The sequence below is a fragment of the Enhydra lutris genome, unplaced genomic scaffold (genome assembly GCF_002288905.1).
Source record: "Enhydra lutris kenyoni isolate GAN:26980312 unplaced genomic scaffold, ASM228890v2 scaffoldscaffold29, whole genome shotgun sequence".
NCBI lineage: Eukaryota > Metazoa > Chordata > Mammalia > Carnivora > Mustelidae > Enhydra > Enhydra lutris.
Genome location: NW_019154113.1, coordinates 18,168,420 through 18,193,666, shown reverse-complemented (window position 1 = coordinate 18,193,666; position 25,247 = coordinate 18,168,420). Strand labels below are relative to the sequence as shown.

Here is a 25,247-nt window from a genome sequence, read left to right as displayed (position 1 = left end):
CTCCCCCTCCCGCCGGGCCGGGCCCGCGCCATGGCCGCCTCGCCGGGCTCGGGCAGCGCCAACCCGCGGAAGTTCAGTGAGAAGATCGCGCTGCACACGCAGCGGCAGGCCGAGGAGACGCGGGCCTTCGAGCAGCTTATGACCGACCTCACCCTGTCGCGGGTGAGCGCCCGGGGCCGGGGCCGGGGCGCCGGCTGGTGGGGGCGGCCCCCGCCGCAGGCGAGAGCCGGTGGGGCCGAGGCGGTGGCGGCGGCGGCGGCGGCGGCGGCGGCGGGGCCGAGCCGGGGCCGCGCGGGGGAGCGGGGTCGGCGCGGCCTCGGCCTCTCGGCGCTTCCCCGCCCGCCGGCCCCCGGCGCAGCCCGCAGAGGCGGGAGGGTCGCGGGGCCCGGTGAGCGGGGAGAGGCAAGAGGCCGGGCCGGGCGCGCGGGGCGGTGGCGCGAGGGCGGCCTGAGGGGGAGGGCGAACGGAGCCCCGGGAGGAAATCACAAACAGCTCGGAGGCGGGCGGTGCGGCTTCTCGTGGCTCCGCACATCCTCCGCCAGTCGGCCCTTCTGGACGGCGGGGCGAGGGGGGCCGCGGGGCCCCGGGGCCCGGGGCGGGGGGGAGCCGGGTGCACCGTGAGCCCGGGGCCGGCGCGGGCCGAGGGCAGCTCGGGGGCACCGGGGAGGCGTTGCGAGCCGAGGGAAGCTTTCCTCTCCGCTTTACTGCGCTCAGCGCGGAGATTTAACGAGAACTGGCAAGGTGCACAGCGTCGCTGGTGACGGAGGAGGGTCCAAGAGCAGTGAGTAAGGCGCGAGCCGGGACAAACACCCGGAGGTTGGGAAACTGTTGAGTGAGGCAGTGGAGGATGGAGAGCCAAGAGGAGTGTCCGCGCAGGGCTGCAGGGAGGAGGGTCAGCGGGAGCGGGCCAGGCCTTGAGGCTCCCGAATGCTGACCTTGAAGGACCATCGCGAACCCGGGGGAGGATATGCAGATACTGGACAGGGGGCAGGCTTGAAGGGGAGCTGAGAGCGGAGTTGCACGCGGCGGTCCCCGCTCACTCAGCTGCAGACACTTTTTTTTTTTTTTTTTTTTTTTGGCCAAGTACGGGGTTTGGGAAAACTTCTTGAATCTGCTGCCTTTTAATTGGGGAGATTTTCATAAAAAAAAAAAAAAAAAATTTCCTCTTTTTTTTTTTCTCCCTCCCTCCCTCCCTCTTTCTCTCCCCCCCCCCCCCCCCCCCCCCCCCCCCCACCTTCCCTCCCCGGTCTCTCCACTCTTTTTCTTCCTTTCCTATCTTTAGATCCATATTTAAAATTGGGAGACCCGGTAGCAGTCATCCTGAATTCCCATATGACAGCTTTTGCCCGGAGCTGGGTGGTGGTTGCCCCCTCAGCTGGAACGTGGATTCTCTAGTTGGCCACAGTTCACACATCCTGTCATGAGCTCCCCCACACCGAAGCTAGGTGTCATTGGCCATTTATCATATTTTTGATGTTTTCCTTTCATGAAATGAACAGGAAATGAAATATTTCTTATATGTTTATATTTTTATGCTAAGTAAAAATAGAAAGAAGGCTGAGGATTTCTTTTTTTCTTTTTTTTAAGACCTTATTTATTTATTTGAGAGAGAAAGAGGGAGAGCACAGAGGGAGAAGCAGACTCCCCGCTCAGTAGAGAGCAAACCCAGGACCCCGAGATCATGACCTGAGCCAAAGGCACATGCTTAACCTACTGAGCCACCCAGGCGCCCAAAGCTGAGAATTTCAATAAAATTTATCCTCATGCCCTAAATAGCTTCACTCATTTATTTATCTGCCTGGTGTCCACAGGCATATATGTGTGTGACCTTGGTTAGATTCAGGGATGAACGTGATGAGCTCAGAGCACATTAAAAACAGTTGGGTGAATGCTGAGGATTAATGCTGGGAGGTGTGTTGTTACGTGTTGTTTAGATAAAGTGTGTGTAAAAATACAGGCACTGTTTGTTTATACCCTTAGAGTTGATCCAGTCTCTCACCCAATTCATAAACCCTCTTTAAAGCATCCCTGATAGATAAAGCCATGAGTAATGTGTGGACTCTTTTTTTTTTTTTAAGATTTTTTAAATTTATTTGACAGAGATCACAAGTAAGCAGAGAGGCAGGCAGAGAGAGAGAGAGAGGAAGGGAAGCAGGCTCCCCGCTGAGCAGAGAGCCCGATGCGGGGCTTGATCTCAGGACCCTGGGATCATGACCTGAGCCGAAGGCAGGTCATGGCACCTGGCACTGCTGTATGGACTCTTTTTAGGCAAAATTTTTTCACAGATCCTTCATGTTTATTTAAATGAGTTTGGTTATGTTACTTAAATATGCTCAAACATCCACTGTACATAAAGTCCTTTGATTATAACTGTGGTACAACCATAACTAAAAGACATGCACAAAATAAATTCACTCAACATTAAAAAAAGCAATAAATTCAAATTCACATCATTAATTCGATATGACATATGCTATTTTGCTGAACTCAGTTGAAACTCTCAGGATGGGTATGATGCGAAGACATATAATTTAGGTTTTCTTGAGTTTAGTAGGCTGATCAGGTATGCCCCACGGGGTAAGTCAGTTCAACCGTCATTTTCTGAGTTCTAATTACTACAAAATTAGGATGTCACTTTGCCCTTCACCCAGTACAGGACATCATTTATGTGTTAATTCCTTCCGCGTTCTTTCTCTGCTACCAGTTGCCGATAAAATAATACTACTTTGGTCCACTGTGTTTATATTTTTTAATGTATTTTCAATTTTTTAAAAAGTAATCTCTACATCCACCTGGGTATCTAACTCACAACCCTAAGATCAAGAGCCGCATGCCTTACTGACGGAGCCAGCCAGGCGCTCCAGGGTCCAATGTATCTATTAAAACAAGGCAAATGAAAACACTGCATTTGCTGAGTTGTATTTCTTATTTAAATATGTCAAGGATTATTTTCATAACGCAATTTGCAGAACTGAGCACTTCTCATAGATAACACGTAGATTCCCCAGCATGTATCTGTAAACCTGTAAGCGTCCAAAGATCCCAGATGGAGAAGAATCCAGCGAGCTCATTTTATTTGTTCATTCATTCACAATTAATTAATGAGAGCTCATTTTATTTATTTATTTATTTATTTATTTATTTATGAGAGCCGGGGAAGGGAGAGAGAGAATCCTAAGCGGTCTCTGTGTCCAGTGTGGAGTCAGTTTCACAACCCTGAGATGACCAGAGCTGAAATCGAGTTGGATGCTTAACCACTGAGCCACCCAGGTGCCCCCAGCTAGTTCATTATTGGTCACTGGATGGCAGATACACTGATTTTCCATTATCAGACATCGATAATCAGTCTTTCTTTCTGAACATGTGCTGGGCTCCAAGGCATTCTCTACATAATCAGAGTCAATCCTTCAGAGTTCTGGTTAAATCCTATTTGCCTAGTAGGTGGGAGAGACTAGATTATGGGGAATTTTTCACTCTAGCTTTAGGGGTTCAGTCTTATTAAGAAGCAGTGGGAATATTTTGAGAAGACAGTGCTAGTGGAGTTACTTAAGTGGTGGTACCTGGGATGGTAAGAAGGGTTAAAAAGTGGAAAGAGGCTGTTCCTTTGTTCATTCATTCATTTGTCAGTACTAGAGTGCCCACTGTCGTTAGTGGGGTCTGTGTGTGGGGGGAGGTGAAGACATGGTGTTTCAAAGGTCTTATTAAATTGTTCATCAAATACTTACTGAGTCCAGGTTAGGGCGGACGTTGGGGATTATAATAGTGAGCAAGCAAAACACAGTCTCCTCATAGATTTTAGGATTTAATGGAGAAGGTATTCCTTTGACAAGTAAGGACAGATTTTAATGAATATTACAAAAGGGGAAGCAGCTGCCACTCTGGAAATGAATGGTAGGGAGTCCTGCCATTCATACCATGGCGAGGGGATGCCATTTGAGGGTGTGAGGTTCAGCAAGGGGACAAAGAGGGTGGTTTGAGTTGAGGGATTCACAAGCATCAGATTGTAGAGACAGGATTTGGGACTTGATCTTAAGGACAATGGAGAGTCATGAAGGGGTTGAAGTAAGGGAGATTTGCGTCTTAAAAGGATGCCTGTAGGTCCAGAGTGGTGGATAGAACTGAGGGGGAGGTGTCAGAGAAGCCCAAGGGAGGTTGAGGTAGTAGTCCAGGAGATGTGATGATGGCCTCGACACTGGGGTGGTCGCAAGAGGGAGGCAGAGAGGTGAGCAGATCAATACTCAGAGCTAGAAATGACCAAACTGGGTGAATGCATGATCCCCAGCTTTCAGACTCGAGCCATTTCAAGGTGTCCTGCATTAAGAGGGGGAGCACTGGTGGGAGCAGATGCCTCAGTGTCAGGAGATGCTGAGTGTGAGGTGCCTGTGAGGCATTTCAGTGGAGATGGCCTGGCAGACAGTTTATATGGCCCTGAAGACATAAAAGGATCTCCAGTTAAAGAGGGAAGTCTAGGCTTGTGATAGAAATGTGGGAACCTTTGGTGTATGGTTGTGATAGTAGATTCAGCTGCCTAAGAAGAATTTCTAGAGCGTATCTTGCAAATTGGTGACCTGAATTCTAATTTGGTCCTTATGGGGGGGGGCAGGGTATGCCTGAATGTGTGTGTTTGTTTTTAATTAGGACCAACAGTGAATATTGGCATTTTATTTATTTATTTATTTATTAGATTTTATTTATTTATTTGAGAGAGAGACAGTGAGAGAGAGCACGAGAGGGGAGAAGGTCAGAGAGAGAAGCAGACTCCCCGTGGAGCTGGGAGCCCGTTGTGGGACTTGATCCCAGGCCTCTGGGATCATGACCTGAGCCGAAGGCAGTTGCTTAACCCGCTGAGCCACCCCGGCGCCCAAATACTGGGATTTTATATTAAAGTTTGGATTCTGGCTTCTTTTGAAAAATGAAATCATCTAACAACACTCACTCCATTTCCACATGGTAGCAGTTGCCTGGAGCTCCCATAGTGGCTCCCCCACCCCCCGGAAAGTGCATGTACGTGTTCAGTTTGCCTCAGCCCCCACCGCTCCCTGTGGTGGTCCTTACAGTGGTTCCAGGGGCTTCCCTTGCTTCTCTTCTGCACTTGGCACCTGTGGACATTTGAGTTCGTGGCCATGCTTCAAAGCGAAATGTGGAGAGGGCCCAGAGAATCCCAGGGAGCTCCACCATGGAACGGGGAGGCAGAGGAAGGGAGCCAGCAAAAGACCAAAGAGCAACCAGAGAGGGAAAGGAGAGCATGTCCAGCAGCTAAGCCCAATGCTGCAGACTCGTCTGACAGGTTAAGGACGTGTCCGTCGGTCTAGTAAAGTGGAGGCTGTTGGTATCTGGGTGAGAGCCCCTGGGATCCCAGTGACCTGGTGGGGATGGAGGTTGCGTGGCAGCCAGGACCAAATGGAAGGAGAGACAGGATTGGGAGCTTGTTCTAGAAGTTCAACTTTGAAGAACAACTTGTAGTTTTGAGAAACCATGGCGTAAACACAGCACATCGGCCTGGAGCATTCAACTAGCTTGAATATTTGGGGAGAATCATTTTTATATTAAAACAAACAAATATTAGATGTGTTCTGTAGCAGGAAGACCTCTTAAGAGTGGAGAAAAGAGGGGCGCCTCAGTCAGTGAAGTGTCTGCCTTTGGCTCAGGTCATGATCCCAGGCTGCTGGGATGGAGCCCCACATCGGGCTCCCTGCTCAATGGGTTGTCTGCTTCTCCCACTGCCCCTCCCCCCTGCTTCTGCACACATGCACTCTCTGTGACAAATAAATAAATAAAATCTTTTTTAAAAAAAGAAAGGCGAAAAGACTAGACATACTGGATTTGGGCTAAATATTGAGCACCGTCTCTTTGCCAGATGCTGTCCTTGACTCCTTTACATCCATTATCTCCTGTGGTTTTCATGCTGCCCCTAGGGAATGTGTACCTAGATTACTCGTCAGTTTGCAGATGAGTAAACTGAGGCTGAAGAGGTACGGTTGCATGGCTGATTAGTGGCAGAGCTGGGGTTTGAGTATGGCTGTGCCCCTGCATGTCTGTGCACTTGACTGCCTTTATCCCCCCCCCCCCCACAGGATATCTACTTATCCCAGCAGCATCTGTTGAAGACACTTTCCCCATTGCATTGCTGTGATACTTTTGTCAAAAATCAATTGGGCCAGATGTTGTGTGGGTCTATTTTTGGACTCTCTCTTCTTTCCTGTTGATCCCCATGTCTCTGTGACAGTTGCTCCTGCTTGAATTACTGTAGCTTTAGAGTAAGTCTGGAAGAAAGATAACAGCCTTCCAACTTTGCTGTTTTTTTTTAAATTGCTTTGACTACTGTAGGTCAGTTTTAGGATGATCTTGTCAGTTTCTATAAAAAGGCCTGCTGGGATTTTTGTTTGGGATTGGCCACTGTGAGACTTTTTATCTTATTTTTTAAATTATCTTTAAAAGGTTTTTTATTTTTATTTATTTGACAGAGAGAGAGAGGGAGCACAAGCAGGGGGAGCTGCAGAGGGACGGAGAAGCAGGCTCCCCACTGAGCAGGGAGCCCGATGCGGGGCTCAATCCCATGACCCTGGGATCATGACCGGAGCCGAAGGCAGAGGCTCAACCGTCTGAGCCACCCAGGCACCCTTGTGAGACTTTTTAAAAAGGGAGTTAGTGAGGCTTGGATTTCATTTCATGCAGACATTAAAGGACATTCCACTGAAGTGTGGGGCTACAGGCTAGAGGTTGCTAAGTTAAGTTCCAGCATGAGGCACGTAGGGAAAAGGAGTGAGTAGATGGTAGCCAATCTCAGGCCTCGGTGGAGGAATAATAGGGTGCAGAGGTATTGGGCAAATGGTAGCTCAGGCTGTGTGCGGGGGCGGGGGGGGGGGCAGCTGCTTCTCAGCTCCACGCGTTGTTGCCACGCGGGGCAAGTCCTGCTTGATCTCGCAGTCGAGAGATGTCGGAAATCCGGGTTTTGTACAGTCTTCCAATCCAGAATGACTTCTTAAAGCATTGAGTGGGTCAGTATCATATTTATGGGTCAAACAGAACTCTCTAAATGTGGTCCCTGGCATGCCAACCCGTCATCTCCACTTAGGCTACCCATTTTTCGGTGCCCATTTTGATCATCAGGAAGCAGGATGGTGTTGAAGACAAGTCTCTAAGGTTCTTTCCAATTCATCGATTCTAGATTTCAAAAGAGGAGGATATCACAGTTACTCAAGGGTTTAGGAGCTAGCGGCGAGTATCAACGATGATGATACTTCGAGAAGTTGTCCACAGCTTTCCATTTTACGCCCCACTGTCATGTCTTTTCTCTCTTTGAATCCTTACGTTGTCTTTGTGGAGTAGACGGCAGAGTAATTTCCCCAGCTACGTGGGAGCTTCAAGACACACAGGCAGGTCTTCCGGCTCCGAGTGCAGGACTCTTCTCCCCAAAGCACCGCAGTCTCTGAAGACTGAAGACTCCAGAATAGGCATTTGGGGAGGGAGAGCAGGTATGGGAGCTGGTGGGAGGACCTTAGGCTCAGGTGAAGGCAGGTGTCCAGCTAGATTTAGAACTTGGTTGAACTTGGTTGAAGTGTCAAGGCTTTTGGGTAAAAGTTGAAGCCTTTGTGAGAACTCTGTAAAGGCAGGAACCTTAGCATGTGCTCATCTTAGTAAGACAACACCTGGCACAGTACCTAACATACACGGTTAAATGTTTTTGGTTTTTAAGAATTATTTATTTATTTGTTTGTTTGTTTGACAGAGAGAGAGAGAGAGAGAGAGCACAAGTAGGCAGAGTGGGAAGCAGAGGGAGAGGGAGAAGCAGGCTCTCCACTGAGCAGGGAGCCCCATGCGGGGCTTGATCTCAGGAACCTGGGATTAGGACCTGAGCTGAAGGCAGCCGCTCAACTGATTGAGCCAGCCCAGCACCCCACAGTTAAATGTTTTATATAAGTGAATAAATGGATGGATTGATGGAAGAAGGAATCAAAGGCTTGAGATCAAGGGGGCCAAGAATCTTGTCTAGAGAATTTCAAGGACGGAAAGTCAAATGCTTCTGGTAAGTGCTTTAAGAGTGTTAAGATCAAAAGCTCAGACTTCATTGTTGTAATTCAGCTGATAGATGGAAAAGGCTCGCTCTGTCCTCCTTCTCATATTTGACTCTTGGATCTGGGTTCTGATGAATAGTTTATAGCTGCCTCCCAGGACAGTGTGTTTGGGAAATCAAATACTGTGGGTACAAGGAAGTTAAGGCCACCAAGGGGTTTTGTATGCCTTTAAAACCTCCAGCCAGATATAGGCTCTTATCTTTTGGAGATGCGTACGGAAATGTGGAATGATACATCGTCTGGATTTCTTTCGGTGGGGTGCCGTGGGCCGTCAGGGGGTAAGGATAATCAGGACTGGACATGAGATCATCGTGGAAGCTGGAAGCTGTTAGATGGGGTTTCATTGTATTCATCTCTATTTTGTATATATTTGAATTTTTCATAGTAAATATAAAAATAATAAAATCGGCATAGGCCCAGCAATGCTTTTGGTCAACCAAACTTCATTTTTCTCTGAGCTTGTAAATAGTATGATCACTGAAAGAAATGGGGGGGGGGGCGCGGCTGGGTGGCTCAGTTGGTTAAGCCTCTGCCTTCGGCTCACATCATGATCCTGGGGTCCTGGAATCGAGCCCCATGCCGGGCTCCCTGCTCAGTGGGGAGTCTGCCTCTCCCTCTCCCTCTGTTCCTCCTCCCTGCTGTGTTCTCTCTCTCAAATAAATAAATAAATCTTAAAAAAGAGAGAAATGGAACAAAGAAAAGGACCGTGGCAGATGTAAGAATGATGTGTGTGTGTATTTAAGAGAAGGAAGGGTTGGGGAGGGTGTTGGGAGGGTAGAGGGAAAGCCAGAGAGATAATCTTAAGCAGGCTTCGTGCCCAGTGCGGAGACGATCTCACAACCCTGAGATTATGACCTGAGCCAAAATCAGGAGTCAAATACTTAACCAGCTGAGGCCTCAAGGGCCCGAAGAACGTGGGTTTTGAGGTAGCCATAGCTTGGTCTCCTCCAGCTGTGTGACCTTGGGCAAATGTTGAGCTTCCTTAAGTCTGGGTCTCTAGGTCTGTAAAGGCAGGATGATATGGTCTCCCTTGGTGGTCGTGGTGAGGGTTAGTGATGAAACGGGCAGAGCATCTGGTTCATCTCAGGGGCTTCTATTGGTAGCTTTTACTATTATTAGACAAAGGGTCTAATAATCAAAGACTTCAGGATTCCCATCGCCTCTTCCTTCCCCACATGAATATAAGTGCCAAGAGTTACGTAACCACAGAGAACTCTCAAAGACCAAATCGGACCACTTGGGGGTTTACAAGAACTGTAACCAGTTTATTGCCTTTTGAAAAATGAAGCAAGGTAGAACTTACAGAAGAAAGGCACCTAAAAGCATTGGGATGCCATCTGATACTTGTTGAGTTAGCCTCTTCCTTTCCCCAGTTAAGGGTGATATTCAGTGTTAGTGAGAGTTCTCTCCTGAAACCGTTTTCTCATATATACTTAGTATACCCACTGGGATCGCATATTGAGAGCCATCGAAAGGCCTGGATGCAGAGACTCCGTAATCACTCTTTGGAATGTGTTCTTAGGAAATAACTCGGAAAACAAAATGTTATATAGCCATTAAAGATGATTAATACCGTAGGAAAGAGTTAAGATGCAAGGCTGCGAAATCACACCCAAGTTGTGATTACTGTCCTGCAGGTGTTACACACACGTGTGAGCGGAGACTGGACGGGCACCATGGAAGGGAGCATGGTTCCTGTGTTAGTGTCATAGAGAATGGCTTAGTTTTCCTTTAAGAGACTCTTTTACTGCTGTTAGAGGTTGTGCCCACCTATACATGCACACCCAGAGACCTTGCAAAGACCTCACTGTCACCGCGCCTGGGACATTTGGAACATGGGTAAATAGACTAGTCAGTCACAAATCAGAAGGCACTGGAAACCTGTAGGTTTTAGGTAGAAAAGAAACTGAAATCAAGACTTTCACTCTTGAACCGTTTCGCTACAAAGTACCCATACTTCAGTGCCTCCCTCAGATCTTTGCTGTCATCTCTCAACCGTCTGGAAATCTCTTTGTTTCCAGGTCCAGTTTCAGAAGCTTCAGCAGCTGCGTCTCACGCAGTACCACGGCGGGTCCTTACCGAACGTGAGCCAGCTTCGGGGCAGTGCCGCGGAGTTCCAGGTACCTCCAGAATTCTCTCTCCAGGCCCAGTTGAGTGTGGAAGGATAGGCAGCTGTTGTCCTCAGAAAGATGGGATCTTGAAGGGTAAACTGGGCCTAAGTACCGTTCGGAGTTCTTCTGGGAAGCCCATCATTCTGTCTCCTAGTTTCTACATCTTGACCTAGTGTACCTCACGGGCCGGCTAGGGCGGCACTGTCCAGGAGAAATATACCGTGAGTCACGTACGTAATCAGACTTCTCTAGTAGCCACAGTAAAGACGAAGAAACAGGTGCAGCTGATTTTAACATTATTCAAATAATTTAAGTTATTATTTATCCCTGTAGATCCAGAATATTATCAGTTCATTGTATAATCAGTATAACAAACACAAATGCGGTATTTCGCATTCTTTTTGAAACTTGTACTAAGCCTGAAATCTGGTGCACATTGTACACTTAGAGCTCGTCGCGGTTGAGACCAGCCGTATTTCAGTACCTTCATGTGTCGATCTCTACCATATTGGACAGTGCAGATCTAAGGCTCGGATACGTGGCCTCTTGCATTTAGGTTAGTACCTTAATCGTTTGTATCATTGAAGAACTTTGTTCAAAATAACATGGAATCGATAGTTCAGACAATGGTATAGGATATTGTTGTTAAGATCCAAATTAGATACCCCACTCTCTGAAAAATAAGGTGCCTCTCATAGTTCTAATTAAGCAATTGAAGATTTGGTGTTGAGGTTGGGAACTTCAAGACAAAGTGTAAGTTGGTTTATTTGGATGGCTGTCCATGTTAAAAGCACTGTCTTCTTTCTTTGCTGTAAAAGCTGGGTTCACTTGTTTGATGATGGTCCCATAAAGCAAAAGTATTATTTAAAATAGAGACTTCCATTTGAGAGAGCTAACAGGGGCTCTTAAATATAATGTTTATTAGAAAAGGCAAAATGTGAACATTCTTATACCTGTTACATTGGATCTTGTCTTTCCTACGTTGATGTTGGAATCTCACTGTGCTGCTGCCAGTGTCAGAGCCCTTCCTCGGTAGACCAGAAGATCTTCTGCATTGGCCTATCAGATCACTCAGTATCCAGATAAAGCAGGTCTCTGCTTTATGCTGCATTTCATGCTTCTGAAAACAGAACACTGCCAGCATGTGTTGTGTTTGAGATCCTGACTTTGTGGTACTTGGTAGTCAACTTCAGAGGACTGTAGGTAGAACTTACTATCCTGCCCCTGTCCTGTTGCACTGGGGAGCGGGGATAGAATGAACTAATAGACCTTGACCTTCCCAGGATTCTTTCTTTGAATACTTTGGGCTTTTTTACCTCCTTTTTTTTTTATTTTTAAGATTTTATTTATTTATTTGAGAAAGAGAGCATGAGCACCAACAGGAGGAGAGAGAGAAGCAAACTCCTTGCTGAGCAGGGAGCCTGATGCGGGCCTTGATCCCAGGACCCTGAGATCATGACCGGAGCTGAAGGCAGACGCTTAACCAACTGAGCCACTCAGGCGCCCCTGAATACTGTTTTGTTTTGTTTTGTTTTGTTTTTTTTGCTTTGAAACAGTCACAATCTTACAGAAAAGTTGAAAGTTCAGTACAAATAACTTTTTTCCCCCTTGAGAAAACAAGTTGCTAACGTGGTGCTCTTTCACCTCCAAATATTTCACTGTGTATTTTCCTACAAGCAACGACGTTGTCCCTCATAACCCAAACAGAGCCATCAAAATCAGGAGGTTAACAGTGGAATGTTATTACCATCTGAGCCATGGGCGTTCGTGTGTGGTTTCACCGTGTGCCCACTGCCATCTTCAGAAGCAAAAGGATCCAGTTCAGAATCACCTGTGTTTACTGTCCGTAGTCTCCTTCAGTCTAAAACAGTTTTTCAGTCTTTTGACATTAAAGAAATTATTTCTGACTTTTATGACCTTAGCCACTTATTTTATTTTTTTTTCAGTGTTCCAAGATTCACTGTTTATGCACCACACCCAGTGCTCTATGCAATACATACCCTCCTTAATACCCATCAATAGGCTCACCCATTCCCCCATCCCTCTCCCCTCCAAAACCCTCAGTCTGTTTCTCAGAGTCCACAGTCTCTCATGGTTTGTCTCCACCTCCGATTTCCCCCAATTCCCTTCTCCTCTCCTCCTAATGTCCTCTGTGTTATTCCTTATGCTCCACAAGTAACAGAAACCATATGATAATTGACTCTCTCTGCCTGACTTATTTCATTCAGCATAATCTCCTCCAGTCCTGTCCATGTTGATACAAAAGTTGGGTATTCATCCTTTTTGGTGGCTGCGTAATATTCCATAGTGTATATGGACCACATCTTCTTTATCCATTCGTCTGTTGAAGGGCATCTCAGCTCTTTCCACAGTTTGGCGACTGGGGCCATTGCTGCTGTGAACATTGGAGTACAGATGGCCCTTCTGTTCACTACATCTGCCACTTTTGAAGAGCACCAATCGGGTATTTTGTAGAATATCCCTCAGTTGGGGTTTGTCTGATGCTTCTTCATGATTTGATTCAGATTTGTATCTTTGGCAGGAAGAGCACAGAATGACGCTGTTGTGTCCCCATAAGTGGATGACTTTCTTTTGTCCTGTTACCAGTGGTGCTCACTTTTATCGGTTACTGGTGTGTGTCAGGCCTCTTCATGTTGAAGACACTCGTCCCCTTTGTAGTTAACAGCTGTTCTGTGAGGAGATACTCCATACTGACCCTCATCAGACTTTCATGCATCCTTATATTTATTTCTGTCTATCTGGTTTTGTGGCTTCTGATTTTATTCAGTGGGTTATAATCTGGAACTAGTATTGTGATTTTGGTGCTCACATTATCTTTGCTTTGCTTTTTTTTAAGTAAACTTTTTTGAGGTATAATTTACCAACAAGACAACTGACATTTTTGTTTAAAGATTTACTTATGTATTTATTGTTGGGGGGCAGAGAAAGAGAGAGAGAGTGCGCACCTCCTACACATGAGCAGAGGGAGGGGCAGAGGGGCGGAGAATCTCCAGCAGAGACTCCCTGCTGAGCATGGAGCCCGATGAGGGTCTCGACCCCAGGACCTGAGCCAAAATCAAGAGTCGGATGTGCCCCTCAGATGACCTTTCTTAGGGGTACACTTCTATGTTGTATAATCACTGCCATAGTCAAGATACAGAACAGTTCCGTCATCCCTGTCCTGAAGTTTCTGTATGTCCCTTTGTAATCTTCCTCCACACCCCACCTCCAGGCTCTGGAAACCACAGATCTGCAGCTTGGCCTACTCCAGCGTGCCCTATAAAGGGAATCAAAAGTGTGTACTCTTTGGAGATCTTCCTTCGTTAGTATATCGCATTTGAGAGGCCTCTGGGTTGCTGCATGTGTTCGTTTCCTAAAGCTGCCCTAGCAAAGTGCCATAAACTAGCAGGCTGACAACTGCAGAAATTCGTTCTCTCAGTCCTGAGGCTGGAAGGCTGAGATCCAGGTGTCGGTAGGACGGCGCCGTCTGGAGGCTCTAGGGAAGAAGCCTTCCTTGCCTCTCCCTAGCTTCTGTTGGTTGTTGCCAGTCCTCGGCGCCCCAGGCTTGTGGCTCCCTCCCTCCAGCCTCTGCCCCCATTCAGCAGGACCTTCTTTCCTATGTTTCTGTGTCCAGAGCGCTCCCCGTCTTGTCCCTGAAAGCCACCAGTCCTTAGGTCGAGGGCCCCCGCTAATCCCGTATGACCTCCTCTTAAGCTGATTACCTCTGTCCAGATTCTGTTTCTAAATAAGATCCCAGTCACAGGTGCTGGGGGCCAGGTGCTGGGGGCTCGCTGCATCGCATTTATCGGTTTGTTCTTTTTTATTGCTGAGTAGTGCTCCGTAGTGGGGGGTACTGTCATTTCTTTACCCGTTCATCAGTTGACGGGCATTTGGATTGTTTCCACGCTTTGGCAGTGGTGATAAAGCCACTCACGTATGGTTTTTGTGTAAATACTTAGTAGTGAAATAGTTGGATCACGTGCGTATCTTTAACTTTACGAGAAACTGCCGGCTGTTTTACGATGCGTCTGTACTGTTTAACCTCTGCACCAGCAGTATAGAAAGTTCCAGTGATTCTGCATGGCTCTTCATATCCCAGTATTTCAGGGTTGGGTTTTGTTTTGTTTTGTTTTGTTTTAAGATTTATTTATTTATTTGACAGACAGAGATCACAAGCAGGCAGAGAGGCAGGCAGAGAGAAGAGGAAGCAGGCTCCCCGCCGAGTGGAGAGCCCGATGCGGGGCTTGATCCCAGGACCCTGGGACCATGACCTGAGCCGAAGGCAGAGGCTTTAACCCACTAAGCCACCCAGGCGCCCCATTTTTAATTGTGGCAAAATAACATAACATAATATTTACCATCTTAACCATTTGTAAGCTTATAGTTCAGTGGTGTTAAGTATATTCACAGTGTTGTGCAACTCTTCCATCCTACAAAACTGAAACTCTGTACCCTTTCGACAACAACTCCTGATGCCCTCCTCCCCCGTGGCCCCACGGCCACAGTTGTGCGTTCTGCCTCTGTGAGCTCACGACTGTAGGCACTGCACATAAGTGGGATCATGCGCTGCTTGTCTTCTCGAGACTGGCTCGTTTCACTTCACGTCGGGCCCGCGAGACTCATCCATATTATGGAACGTGGCAAGATTTCCTTCTCGTTTAAGACGAAGAGTATTCCACGGAATGTATAGACCACATTTTGTTTGTCCTTTCACCCATCACGGATCCCTGGTCGGCTCCACCTGGCTCTTGTGAATGATGCCGCTACAGACGCAGGTGTGGAAACATCTAGAGATCCAGCTTTCCGTTCTTCGGGTGTGTGCTCAGAAGTGGCGTTGCTGGGTCATACGGTCACCCTATTTTAAATATTCGAGTACCGGCCGTACTGTTTGACACTGCGTCTGCGCCGCCGCCCGCTCCCCACAGCGGTGCGCTAGGGCTCGGGTTCGTGCCCATCCTTGCCAGCGCCTGTCATCTTCTGTGTGTCTGTTGGTTTCGTAGTAGTCATCTGAATGGGTGCGAGGCGGTGGTGGCTCAGTTTAAAAGATTTCTGTTCCGGTGCACGTGTCATGCTGTCCTATTATGGTTTTCATTGGCGTTTCCTTAATGTCTAATGATGTTGGACATCTTCCTGTGTGATTATTACCTCCTCTCTTCTCCGGTGAGACGTCTGTTCAGAGCTTTTGCCCAGTGTTTTAAATGAGTTGTTCATTTTCCTGTTATGTTGTGAGAGTTCTTCATATTTTTTGGATGCCTTTCCTTTTCTTTTCATTTTCTTTTTTCTTAGACAGTGAGCACGCACGTACACGCGCGGCGCCATGGTTATGGGGGAGGGGCAGAGGGCGAGAGAATCTTCTGCAGGCTCCAGTGCGGAGCCCGAGGCAGGGCTCCATCTCGTGACCCTGAGATCGCGAAATCTTAGCTGAAATCAAGAGTCGGGCGCCCAACGGACTGAGCCACCCAGGTGCCCCAGATGACATTTCTTTATCAGATATGTATTTTGCAAGATATTTTCTCCCTGTCTGTGGCTTATCTTCTCATTTTCTCAACAAAGTCTTGAAGAGCAGACGTTTTTAACTTCAGTGAGGCCCAGTTGATCAATTTTGTTACTTTATGATTTGTGCCTTTCACGTCTTATCTAGAAGTTATTTGCGTAACTCAAGGTCACAAAGAAGTTTTTCCTGTGTGTTCTTTGGGAAGTTTTATAGTTTTAGGGGGTACACTTAGATAATTTCAAGTTAACTTTTTTTCATGTCATGCAAAGTACGGGTTGAGGACCACTTTCTTTGCATATAGGGGTTAAATTGTGCCAGCGCCATATGTGAGAAGACTTTTCTTTCCTATTGAATTGCCTTCTCACCTTTGTTCAGAGTCAGCTGACCATGTATGTGTGGATCTGGTTTTGGACTCCATCTTCTGTTCCACTGATCTCCAGGTCTCTCGTTTTGCTAATACCACACTTCTTATCTATCTGCCTGAAAAAGATTTTATTTTTCAGTAATCTCTACACCCAACGTGGGGCTTGAACCCACAGCCCTGAGATCAAGAGTTGCATGCTTCACCGACTGAGCCAGCCTGGTGTCCCTAATACCACACATTTTTAGGAAGTTGAGGTATAATTGACATATAACGATATATTTGTTTCAGGCAGCCGTGGAATATAATGATTCAATATCTGTATCTATTGCAAAATGATCACCACAAGAAGACTAGTTAACTTTTGTCACAGTTACCAAAAAACTGTTTTTCTTGTAATAAGAAGTTTTTAAGATCTACTCTCTTAGCAACCTTCAAGTAGGCAATACCATTTATTAAGTATAGTCACCATGCTGTACATTATATCCTCACGACTTTATTTTATAACTAGAAATTTGTGCCCCTTAGCCCCCTTTACCCATTTCATCTATCTCCCCCCCTCTTAAGGTTCCACATATAAATGAGATCCTACTAACACCAAACTATCTTGAGTGCCGTCCCTTTATGGGAAGGCTTGGAATCAGGGAGTGAGAGTCCTCCAACTTGGTTCTTTTTGAAGTTGTGTGGCTTTAGTTCCTTTACTTATCCACACAATTGTAGAACCAGCTTGCTGATTTCTACGAAGAAAGCCTGCTGGGATTCTAGGTGGGGTGGTGTGGAATCCATAGATCAGGTCCGGGAGAAGTGATGTCTCGATAATAATGAGTCTCCCAATCCATAAACGTGGTAGGGATTAGGATTCAAGGGAAGTTGCCTGTAATTTTTTATTTAAACACAGTCCTCTTCCTCTTAGGTTTATGGATCCCTTCGGAGTTTACCAAATACTTTCACATCTTGTTATTTTACTTGATCTTTACTACAACATTAGTTTGGTAACCACAGTACTGTTTTAATTGGTTCAAGATCAATTTTCTATCCTAATAGAGGATCTCAAAGCACATTCTTCTCCTCTCACCCATTGGGCACTTGCACAGAGAGCAGGGCCTTATCAGATGAGTAAGCCAAAGCAAGCTTTTCAGGTTGCCTTCTGATAATCCTCCGTGAGGGGTGGGTCATCAGTCAGGGGTGGCTAGGGTTACAGCCCTCCTGTCTCTAGGCAGGGCCCAGCATGTGTACATTGAAGACAGAGAGGAGGAAATGGCATTATCTTCTCTGAAAGCTAGGGCTGTGTCTTCAGGGACACAGGGGAGAGTGGACTGTTCTGCGGCATGTCCCAGCCTGCCTGAGAGCTCAGGCACCTGCTGGTTGTGTGGCCGCTACAGAGAGAGGGACAGAGGGCTGCTGTCTGTGTAGGGCTATTTGGGTGTAGTTCTGACCCTTCAGATCCTCCACGCAACCTACCTTGTCCTTTTGAATTTGATCGCTAAATCTAATGGTACTTTTATATTTCTGATGACTGTATTTTAACAAAATTGCGTCATCTTGTTTATAACTGAGGGATTCTAAGTTCTAACTGATTTAGGGAACAGTCTGGTAGCCAAAGGGAGAAAGCCGTGTTGCACAGCAGTAGAGGCGGGGAGGACCAGGTCCAGGCCAGTGATTTTTTTCGAGGCCTGCTGGCAGCCTGCGTCAGAGCGGATAATGAGGCCTGGAGTCTGCGCAGTAGGTATGGAAGAAAACCAGAACTTAAAAATCAAGTCTGGTTCCTAGTTCAATTTTTATGGCTTTCCCTCCAAATTTTTATAAGATTCTTAAAAAACAAAAGAAGAAGAAGAAGAAGAAAGATTGGCAAAAGATACATGAGTCAAATTCCAGTAAATGGAAAACATTATGGTAGCATTAATCTGAGAGTACCGTGGATAATAGCATTTATTGAGCAGGTGTTGTGAGCCAGACGCTTCATGACACTCTCTGCATAGATTACTTAATTTTCACAAAAACCCTCTGGGACTCTTACTGCCAGGGGCCAGTCTCCTCATTTTTCTAGGACATTTTGCATTTCAAGTTTTATTTCTGAGCACCTGGGAGACCCAGTTGGTTAAGCGACCACCTTCAACTCAGGTCAGGATCCCAGAGTCCCAGGATTGAGTCCGTGTCGGGCTCCCAGCTCCATGGGGAGTCTGCTTCTCCCTCTGACCTTCTCCCCTCTCATGCTCTCTCTCTCTCTCCCTCAAATAAATAAAGAAAATATTTTAAAAAAATCTATTTCTATATTGCTTCAGCACATGAAACTCGAGTCATGCCAGACAGTTGCTGGATCCACAGAAAACAGGTAACATCCCTGTTCACATTTGGGCTCTTTTCTCTACCCCCAGCCCCGCCTTTTTTTTTTTTTCCTTTCTCTCTCTTTCTTAAGATTTTATCCATTTTTTGAGAGGGTGAGAGAGAGAGAGAGAGAGAGAGAGAGGCAGGCCAAGCAAGGGGAGGGGCAGAAGGAGAGGGAGAAGCAGACTCCCTGCTGAGCAGGGAACCTGATCACAGGGCTCAGTCCCAGGACGCTGGGGTCATAACCTGAGCAGAAGGCAGACATTTAACTGACAGGGCCACCCAGGCGTCCCTGGCTCTTTTCTTTCAGTAGTTTCTGCCAGGACCACAAATATTTTTAAGAAAATCAGCATCATATTTACTACATGTATGATCTCATATCTTATTTTTTTACATCGTAAACATTTTCCCATATGTTCAAATGGTCTTCAAAAGTATAATTTCTGGTGACTTAAGAATATTCTATCACGGATGTCCCTTAGTTTAACTGCCCCCTAATCATTGGACATTGGGTTGTTTTTACTATTTATTTATTTATGGTGTGTGTGTGTGTGTATGTGTGTGTATAAATTATGCACAAGGCCAAAGAGATTATCAGTAAATTAAAAATGAGAAATTGAATTCAAAGAAAATTGACAAAATTATAATCAATTATTTAAAAAAATCAACTAATCAAACATTTAAATCCTTTAAAAAATTATTAGATATGTTGTCAATGGCAAGTTAGAATACATAAAGGGAAAAAAGGTCACATTTGTAATAGCTTAACAATATAAATGTATATATGTAGAAAACATTTGTTTTACTTAAGAAACTTACAAGAACTGTATGAAAAGAATCCATAAAGCCTGAGAGACCATAAAGAGCTAAAAGGTAGACTTTACCTTGAAAATCTGATGGAAGCTGTGAGTCCCACCTGAGAAAAATATAGACACATGTGCACCTGGTCTCATTCGTTTTCTTTTTTTTAAAGATTTTATTTGTTTTGTTTTTACATATTTATATTTAAAGATGTATTTATTTATTTTTAGAGACAGTACAAGTGGGAGGAGGGTTGGGGGGGGGAGAGGGAGAGAGATTCCCGGGCAGGTTCCCCGCTGAGCACAGAGCTCTTCTCAGGGCTCAGTTCCAGGACCCTGAGATCGTGACCTGAGCTGAAATCAAGCGCTGGCTGTTTGACCAACTGAGCCACCCAGGAGCCCCTCATTCACTTTCTTAAAGTTTTTATTAGGGATAATTTCAAACATATTACACTCGTATTTGCATGTATTTTGATCCCACGTGAAGAATTGTTGGCCTAGGATGATTTACATTTATTTATAAGTTTTTATTAAATATAAAAAAAATCACTTTCCTTCTCTTCCTATGCCTGGTTTTCTGAATCTGTAAAAGGCATCCAAAGAAAATTGTAGACAGTGTTTCAGTAACTTAGTACAGGGTTGGCCAGGCAGAAAGGGAGTTATCTGAAATCTTTGCCTTTTCTTCCTTAATCCTTAAACAGCCTTTTAGCAACTTTTGATACCTCCTCTGTCCTCAGGCAGAAAATCCAGTCCTGTACATATATATATATATATATATATATTTTAAATTATTTATTTTAGGGGCTACTGGGTGGCTTAGTTAGTTAAGCGTCTGCCTTTGGCTCAGGTCGTGATCCCAGGGTCCTGGGATCAAGCCCCACATCAGGCTCCCTGCTCAGTAGGGAGTCTGCTTCTCCTTCTCCCTCTGCCTGCCACTCTGCCTACTCGTGCTCTCTCTGTCATAGAAATAATTAAAATCTTCATTAAAAAATTATTTATTTTAGAGAGAGAGAGAGAGAGAAAGAGTGTGAGGGGCAGGGGGAGGGGCAGACAGCGAGGGAGTGACAATCTCAAGCAGACCCCTCACGAGCTTGAGCACGGACCCTGATGTGGGGCTGGATCCCGGGACATCCTGGCCTGAGCTGCGAGCGAGAGTCTGATGTTTAGCCGACGGAGCCAAGCAGGTGCCCCTGCCCCCGTCCTGGATGTATATGTGAAGGCCAGATCTTGAGAGCTGCTCTTTGAATTTCAGAGTAATATTGTAAGTAGCATGTAGGTATCGGCGTGCACAATCTGAAACACCTTCACTTCCTGCAGCTAGAGCTCCCCGCTCAGAGCTCTGCCGGCTCCTGTCCCCAAACGGTAGGCTGTGAGGGCTTGAAAGCAGGCTGGGGAGCCACGGAGGGCTGTGCCCCCACGGCACAAAGAACACTCCTGGCCGCAGCAGGTACGTTCCGAGCAGGCGAGAAGCTCTGCAGTGAGACAGGAGCAGACGACTCTCCCGGAATATCCCCACAGAGGCGTGGGGCGCGACAACAAGGTGACCCGCACACCTGTGCATCTGGCAGTCCACCTGCCCAAAAGCAAGAGCTGAGGCTCCTTGATGCCATCCAGGCGGCTCTGGAGGGGCTGCAGACCACCCTCCCTCTGAGTCCTCTTAAGCAAATCACAGAATTCTCTGAACCTTATGGTGATAATGATAGCGAGTCCTTGTTCTAAGGACTTAATGAGCGCAGAAGAAAAGCAGCGGGGCTTTGGAAACTGGTGGCCAAAGCAACCAACAGTTGCTAACACAAATACTGCTTAGAAACACTTTTGAAGTAGGAAGGTTGTATTTACCACTTTCTACTCATTCTTGTCCGTGTTCTTTTTTGTTTTGTTTTAAGATTTTATTTATTTATTTATCAGAGAGAGAGAGAGAGCACGCGCATGAGCGCGTGCACGCATGGGCACAAGTAGGCAAAGTGGCAGGCAGAGGTGGAGAGAGAAGCAGGCCTCCCGCCAAGCAAGGAGCCCGATACTGGACTGGATCCTGAGCGGAAGGCAGTGGCTTAACCAACTGAGCCACTCAGGCGTCCCTTTGTTTTGTTTTTTTTAAGATTTTATTTACTTGTCTTAGAGAGAGTGAGCACACAAGCAGGGGTAGTGGCAGGCAGATGAAAAGGGAGAAGCAGACTCTGCTGTGCAGGGAGCCCAATGTGGGGCTCAATCCCAGCACCCTGGGATCATGGCCTGAGCCGAAGGCAGACACTTGACCGACTGAGCCATCCAGGCGCCCCTATCTGCACTCTTTATATTTCCTTCTCCTGTACCCCCATGACTACACTCTCCAGGTATGGTAGTCACTAGCCATATGTGACTATTTACATTTAAATTAATTTAGATGAAATACAATTCAGAATTCAGTTTCTCTGTCACACAGGCCCCATTTCAGGTGTTTAGTAGCCACATATGGCTGGCGGCTACGGTCGTGGGCAGTGCCGCGCCAGCCAGGGAGCGTTCTCGTGCCCAGCTCTCGTCCCCAGTCTCAGCCCCAACTGGCCCAGGCTTCCCCTTCCTGTCCTGGCTGGTGCTTGAAAACCATCTCCCCCTCCCTTCTTTCCTTCCTCAGCCAGTCCGATTCCTGTGTCCTGGCTAAAGTGCTCATTTGGATGATAAGAAGAACATGTTGATTAAATTTCATACAAAAAATTTTTGCAGGGCACCTGGGTGGCTCAGTCAAGCGTCTGCCTTCAGTTCAGGTCACATCGTGGGATCAATCCCATACCTGTCGGGCTCCCAGCTCAGCAGGAAGTCTGCTTCTCTTGCTCCCTTTGCCTCTCCCCCGACTTGTTCTCTCTCTCTCAAATAAATAAAATCTTAAAAAAAATTTTGCCTCCTCTGTAGCGCATGCGTTTCAAAAGAGGGTGCTCTGCAGAATCAAATCTCTAGTGGGCAGAATGTCTCACAGTGAAAGGTGGCAGTTAACCTGAAAGCCTGTGTGGACAGGCTCATCTTTAAACACACACGTGCGCACACACATGCACACACACACACACACACGCACACACGAGTAGGTGTTCATCTGAATGAACAGACCGACCCGGAGACGGCTTTATGTTCTGCTCCCTCCTCTAAGAGAACTCACTACTCTTCTTTTTTGCTTCTCATTAACTGACCGATAGATAAATCATAAATCAATTTAGCGCCCATTTCTTAAGCGCCTGCTGTGGTGGCAGAAATCTGACCCTTCTGCCCGAGGCATGGGAGACAGAAGCCATGAAGCCAGAACACGGCGGCCCAGTTCGTCCTCGTGAAACACCGCCAGGTTCACATCCTGAGGTTTGGTGGCCCGCATCCAGCTGTCCCCAAGCGGTGAGCTCCCAAATCTCCACAGAGGTCTCAAAGCTGCCTCCTGTGCCGTCTGATGTTCTTCAGACGTTCTCTCTGTCTCTGCCTCCAGCGCCCACCGCTTCATGTTTCCCGAGCGCCCCTCATCGGTTCTTTTGTCCCCTGGAGTTTGGGCTGCACTGGCCCCAGGCCTCTGCTCTGCCGGGTGCTGCGCAGGAGGAGGCTATGGTGTAAGGCAGGGTCTCGGGGGTCCCGCTGCCCCGGCCTGCGTCCTGGCCCTGCTGTTTCACTCCGCGAGCCTGGGCCCCTCTTCTACCTTTACACTGGCCCATCTGTTCCGTGTAAAGTAAGAACAGTGGTAGTTACCTGTAGGGGAAGCAGAGGGGATGGGAGACACGGAGGCACTGAGCAGGAGCTGTGGGAACCAGAGCAGGTTAAGCGAGGATGCAGAGTAACTGATTCCTTCCCAAGCCGCTAACTAAGCCCTGTTTGCGTGTGCTCATTCGTCACAGCTCCTGGCTTCCATGGCGTAGTCATCGGCTCAGAAGTTAGAAGAGAGAGGGAATTTTGTTCCCAAGGTCGTAAACCTTCGCCAGCCCTGCACTTGGGTACAGCATGCTCTCTGCCAGCACGGAACAATACCCTTTTATCCAAATACTAGTAGATACAATGAGATCGGGCAGTGACCTCCTGCAGGAGATGTAGAAGACATTCTCACATTATCTTAGCATGTTTTAGGGAAAGATTTTCACTGATTACTAATAGCTATTTTATGTTATGTCTTAGTTTCTTTTTCAGAGAATGACGCTTTTCTGACCTTGTCCCCAAATTATGCTTCGGAGTCTGTACCTCCTAATCCACGTGCACTTTGGAACTGTGACTTTTTTTCTTTCTTTTTTCTTCTGTTTCTGTGTTTGACTTGTTCACTGATTCAGCTTTGACTTCCAGCCACATGTTCGCCTCTTCTGCTTGAGGGAATTGTGAGACGCACAGAAAGGGGCTTATTTAATAGCTTTGGAATGTGCATCTGTCCCAAAATAGGAACTGTGATCAAGAATATGGTAGTCTTTTTTTTTTTTTTTAAGTAGGTTCCACGCCCAGTGTGGACCCAACACAGGGCCTGAACTCACGACCCTGAGATTGAGACCTGACCTGAGATCAAGAGTCCAGTGCTCAACCGACTGAGCCACTCAGGCACCCCAATAGTCGTATTTTTAATACAGATTTGGGTAGTACTTTCCCCCTCTGTTTTTACCTCACCTGTTGAGTAGATGACTTAGGAAATGAAAGAGGAAAGTAGACAACTCATGAATCTCTAGCAGTCGGGAATGAAGGTCTTTGAAATCGTACAAGGGGCAGGAAAACATCGGCCCCACACACCGAATTAGGAACATCTGCGTCCATGGGAACGCGAGCATGGGGACTGGAATATTGCCACGTTCATTCCGCCTTTCACGTGCTCCCAATTATTCATGCACTGGAGGGTCAGGGACAGCATGGCTACGCCAAATAGTGCTTTTGGTGCTGACCTATATTCCGTTAATATAAAGTTTCAATGCCAGGAAAGTTGCAAGAGCTGGGAACTCTGCGAAGTCTGTCTTTCGGGTGAAACCAATGAAAAGAAGCTCTGTGAGGACTAAAGCACCAGCATAAGTTTGATTTTCCAAATTAAAGCTTTAGGGTAATACAGAGGCCTCGAGGCTCACTGGCTAGAAGATCAGACTCTGAATTCAAATCCGGCCTCTGCCGCTTCCAGCTCTGCGACCTCTGGCCAGTCCCTTAAGGTCTCCCCTCGCCTCAGTTTTCAGCTGTGTGGGGGGTCATAGTGGTCATGCTAAGATTGGAGTTTTGTTGTGAGGAGTAAATGAGTTAACGTGTCTAACACTCTTTGAGCAGAGCCGGGTCTGGGGGAGCGCGGTGGGGGAGTCTCTCCCTCTAAGGATTGTTGCACACACACCCTCCCCCCACCGTAGTCCCCTCTGCAGACACTCCTGCACCCTGGGCTTGAGATCTGGCCCCGCCACCCAGCAGCTGGGCCTGCTGCTCAAGCCTGCCAGCCTCTGAGAAGGGGCGTGAATAAGGTCCACAGACAGCACGAGGGAGGCCCCGTGCCCTGCCGGGAGCAGCAGGTGCCGGCCCCCACGTCCCTCTCGTGACTGCAGTGGCTCAGCAGGGACGGTGCCCTCCATGGCAAGTTGTGTCGTAGGTTAATTTGTCCTTTTTTAATGGGTAAAATGTATTTTTTAAAAAGTCACGAGAGGGGCTCCTGAATGGCAGAGTCGGTTAAGCATGGGACTCCTGGTTTGGGCTCAGGTGGCGGTCTCAGGGAGGTGGGAGCCATCTGTCAGCTGGGCTCACGCTCAGCGTGGCGTCTGCTTGGGATTCTCTCCCTCCCTCCCCTCCTCCCGGGTACACATATATGCTCACTCGCTCTCTCAAATAATTAAATAAATCTTAAAAAAAAAAAAAAAAGAGCTGGGACAGAGTTATCCCCACCGTAACATTACTGCTGTTCAGCCCTATTTGGGGAAGTGCAGAGCATTTGTAGAAAGCAGGCCTGCGCCCCCAGGGGTGGGCACAGCCCAGGGACACCGGTGAGCACACGGGTCCAACATCAGGACGTTGAGTGTCCTGTGTGGGGGCAGAGAACGTGTTAGAGACTCGCTGGTGGTGGAGTGCGGTGCTTTCTGCCACAGAGGGCACAACCCCCACTCCCACATCCACGCTCCTCTCGCGTAGCCCACCTGCTCG

At 47.2% G+C, this 25,247-nt stretch overlaps 1 protein-coding gene across 2 annotated transcripts in view; it reads left to right on the top strand.

Annotated features, from left to right (window-relative positions):
• Nucleotides 1-25,247, top strand: part of LOC111152573 (CREB regulated transcription coactivator 3) — a 97,979-nt gene continuing 72,732 nt past the window's right edge. For both annotated transcript variants that reach the window (XM_022511060.1, XM_022511059.1), the window contains exons 1-2: nucleotides 1-162; nucleotides 10,097-10,195. In XM_022511060.1, the coding sequence (XP_022366768.1) occupies nucleotides 31-162; nucleotides 10,097-10,195 (231 nt within the window). In that variant the 5' untranslated portion in view covers nucleotides 1-30. The remainder of the gene's footprint in view (nucleotides 163-10,096; nucleotides 10,196-25,247) is intronic.